We start from the raw sequence: 3,750 nt of genomic DNA, 5'->3' as shown, positions 1-3,750 counted from the left end.
GGATGCTCTGGTACAGAGAAGCAACTTTCAAAATATTTTTGTTTTATTTTTTATTGAAGTTAAACAAAATCTGGTTCTAAGAAAATATAATCTATAAGTCCAGTATACTGGACAGGTTAAAAACGCTCAATTCTGGGAGCAGCCGGAAGTGGAATCAGGTGAACAGCTCTTTTCCTTGGTCACTCCACTCTTACAGAAGGCATTTTCTACTGAACCTCTTTGAGTCTGAGCAGCACAATTTGTAAAATCTCCAGTGAAATATAAAGAACACTAAGATTAGGAATCCAAAGACCTAAACTATAGTCCTAGTCCTACAATCAAGAAGCCTTATTACCCAACCTCTGTGGATCCAAATTTCCTCATCCATGAAATAAGGATATTGAACTAGGTGTCTTTTAGCTCAAATATTTGAGGGAACCAATAGCAGCTATGTGTGAATCACAAAACTCTGCTCTATCAGTTTTCTACTGCAAGATGAAGTGCTCACTCAGGGGTAAAATTTGCGTCTACCTCACAGTTCTAAGTATTAGGAGATTTTTTTTTTAACCTTAAAACTTTAATGGAGTTAAGATAAACCTGAAACGTAAAATGGGAAATTGTCCTGTTCTTAGCAATTTGAATATATGCTTCTCACATCATTATGTTTTTCATTGGTTCACTCAACAGAAATAGAGTGCCCACTGTCTGACAGGTGCTGAACTAAGTACTGAGGATAGAAAATGACAGAAGATTGTGCATTACTCTATAAACATTCAATCCCCTCCTCTCAAGTACAAAAGGTGATGGGGTTTTAACAACCTGTTCTTTTCAACAGAAACCTTTTGATTGTGAAACTGCATCCTTTCTCTGCGCTAGAGATAGTACTGCAAAGGGACATACTAAAACTAAATGAAAGGTGAAGTGCACTCATTTAAAATCAACTGTATATTTAAAAATTATATTTTCTGTAAGGAGAATGGCTTTGTTGTAATTGATCTTTGATCAACTTGAGCAAAGTTCTATGGGTATAACAGGCTTTACTTTCCTGATAAACAGAGCATCTCCTAATGTGAACATGGTTCCATTGTCTAGAAGGAGACCATGCTACTGACAGCATCCGTATTATCTGAATGATTCTGGATTACTACCATGTTGCTTGACATGGATTGGGGTCAAAGTGGGGAAGAGTTGGATGAAGATGCAAAAGAGGCCTCTGGAGGTTCAGAAGAGAATTGAGGAAGGCCCATTCCCTCTAGACTTACACCCAATTTCCCTTTCTGTGATACAAACTACAGCCTTTGGGTAGGTCTCCCTTTGTTATTCAGGCTGGTAGACCTCCCAGCTCAATCCATAAATGCACATCCACTCATTCCGAGAGTAGAGTGACTCCCCCCAAAGTGGAACTGATGTCCACCCCTTACTCTAGACAAGGCACCCTCCCCATATACCCACCCAACTGTTGACGCGTGTTCAAGAGCCACCATCACCCACCCCAGCACCATCTTCCAGGAACTGGCCTCTCCCCCATTAGTCCCCGCCCTCTTCTGAGAGCACCCAATGGGTGGAGTCGGGGCTGCAGTAGGAGGGGCCAAAGGCGGGCACATTTAAAGAAAGGCAGAGGGCGAAAGGAGGCAAGAGAGGAGAAGAAAGAGAAACCAGGGGGGCGAGGCGCCGTCCAATGACAAAGCCCAGGGGTGGGCGCCGGCCGCCATCTTGTACCGGGCAGCAGGATCTTCACCCGCGTCCTCCGCCCTCGGAGGGGGAGGGGCGGCGGAGGCGAGAAAAGTAGCGAGAGACGCGCCGGGCGGGAGGTGCCAGCAGCGGCCGCCGCCGCGGAGCCAAACACGGGCGGGGACGGCGGCGGCGGGACCCGGCGAGCGCGGGCGGCCCCGAGCGGCCTCCGATGCGGCGCAGCGTGAAGAGGCGGCGGCGCCGGCCCCCGGCGGCCCCGGCCGCGGCCGCCCGGGGCGGCGGCTTTAGGGCGGGAGGAGGGGCCGGTCTGGAGGCGCGGGAGGAGAAGGTGGTGTACTCGCGGTCGCAACTGTCGCTGGCCGACAGCACCAAGGCACTGGGCGACGCCTTCAAGCTGTTCATGCCCCGCAGCACGGAGTTCATGAGCTCGGACGCGGAGCTCTGGAGCTTCCTCTGCAGCCTCAAGCACCAGTTCTCCCCGCACATCCTGCGCAGCAAGGACGTCTACGGCTACTCCTCTTGCCGGGCCCTCGTCCCCGACCCCCCGAGGGGCCCCGCCGCCCGCGGCCCGACGCGCAGGCCGGCCCCGAGCGCGGCGGCCAGGAGGAGGCGCCGCGGAGCCCGGGCGCCAGCCGCCCGCCGGAGGAAGCTGCCGCCGCCCCCGCCGCCGGTCCCCGAGGAGAGCTGCCCCGTCAAGCCCGCGGCCCCGGAGCCCTGCTTCGGGGGCCGCACCCTGGAGGAGATCTGGAGGGCGGCCACCCCGACGCTGACCACCTTCCCCACCATCCGCGTCGGCGGCGACGTGTGGGGCGAGCGCAGCCTGGCGGCGGCACGGCGTAGAGCGCGCCAAGTCCTGCGAGTGAACCTGGAACCCGTGGTGAGGCTCCGCCGCTTCCCGGTGCCCCGGGCGTGACGCGCAGCCCGCGTCACCCTCCCAGCCGGGGACGGAGCTCCCGCCCGGAGGGATGGACAAGTGTCAGTCGAGTGTTTACAGATCCGGCCAGGACCCCGTCCCCTCATGCACTTTACGGGCGAAGAAGTCACCGGATGGTGTTCCCGGGCCCGCGGCACCGCCGTCTGGAACTCCGGGGCAGGTGCGCCCTCCACCCCCTCCCAGTGCCGGGCAGCAGAGGAGACCGCGGGACCCGCGGGGGGAGGGGGGAGGGCCCTTTGCTTCCGTACCCCGGACTGAGACGTCTCCAGGACTGAAGGGGCAGATCCGTTTCCTCCCTTTGGACTCTACCTCACTGGTCTGGAAGTCCTCCGAAGAAGTCGTTATTTTTTCCAAAGGAATTTGGTTTCGTGCTTGTGTAATAAAGCCAGAATCTACTTGCTTTTCACCCCGCTCTTCTATCCCGAACTCCTTCCCACCCCCTACCCCCATTTTTTTTCTTTTCAACTGCCACCCCTCTTTCTGGACGAAAGATCGAACCTGTCTGGACGATAGATCGAACCTGTTTTGTGCTGTTGCACCCGTTTGTGCTCAGGGTATTCTGAATCCCACTCGTTTCCTAATTTTAACCGGATTCCAAAGCTTTGACCAAGGATATTTTTCAAGCTTATGACTTAATGTTAAGAGTGCAAGGATTTGTATGATTTGAATGCCATGGGCTCAGTGATTACAAACAAAGAGATGCAAAGTACAACTATTTCAACATTTTTGAGGTGTTTCTAAAGATTTTATATTGAGATTTAATGTTTATATTTACTGAGCTCCTAAAGAAAATGGTAGAAACTCATATAAAGTTCTGTTTAGGAAAAGTTGATTTGTTAAATTCTTTTTGATTAAATAAAAAAGTACGTTGAAACCACATGGCTTGTGATAAAGAAAAAATGAGTTACAAAGAACTGGTGTTGGTTAAAGAGATGGATGGAATCCTATTGGAAATGGTTTGGCCTCTTTGTACTGGTCTAACATACAAATCCAGGAGAAGTTCAAAGGTAACCTATTTTAAATTGGGAGCCACGTAGGAGAAATGAATGTGTGTAAACCTGGTGATTAAAATGGTAAACAGAATACCCATTAGAGTTCTCAGAACTAGTAGCTCTTTAGAGGGGTGGGGGCATTTCTTGCTATCA

The 3,750-nt window shown here is 51.9% G+C and overlaps 1 protein-coding gene across 1 annotated transcript; it reads left to right on the top strand.

The window, feature by feature from the left end:
• Window positions 1–1,614: 1,614 nt before the first annotated feature.
• CCDC71L (coiled-coil domain containing 71 like) lies at window positions 1,615–3,482 on the top strand. Its single transcript, XM_043463030.1, has one exon. The coding sequence runs from the start codon at window positions 1,883–1,885 to the stop codon at window positions 2,582–2,584; it is 702 nt and encodes a 233-aa protein (XP_043318965.1). The 5' UTR covers window positions 1,615–1,882; the 3' UTR covers window positions 2,585–3,482.
• Window positions 3,483–3,750: the final 268 nt, after the last annotated feature.

The sequence above is a fragment of the Cervus canadensis genome, chromosome 3, assembly GCF_019320065.1.
Source record: "Cervus canadensis isolate Bull #8, Minnesota chromosome 3, ASM1932006v1, whole genome shotgun sequence".
NCBI lineage: Eukaryota > Metazoa > Chordata > Mammalia > Artiodactyla > Cervidae > Cervus > Cervus canadensis.
The sequence above is the reverse complement of the archived record's forward strand: the minus strand, read 5'-3'. Positions and strand labels throughout refer to the sequence as shown.

Excerpts from the sequence above, each read along its gene's own strand:
- CCDC71L (XM_043463030.1), top strand. The coding sequence starts at position 1,883 with ATGCGGCGCAGCGTGAAGAGGCGGCGGCGCCGGCCCCCGGCGGCCCCG.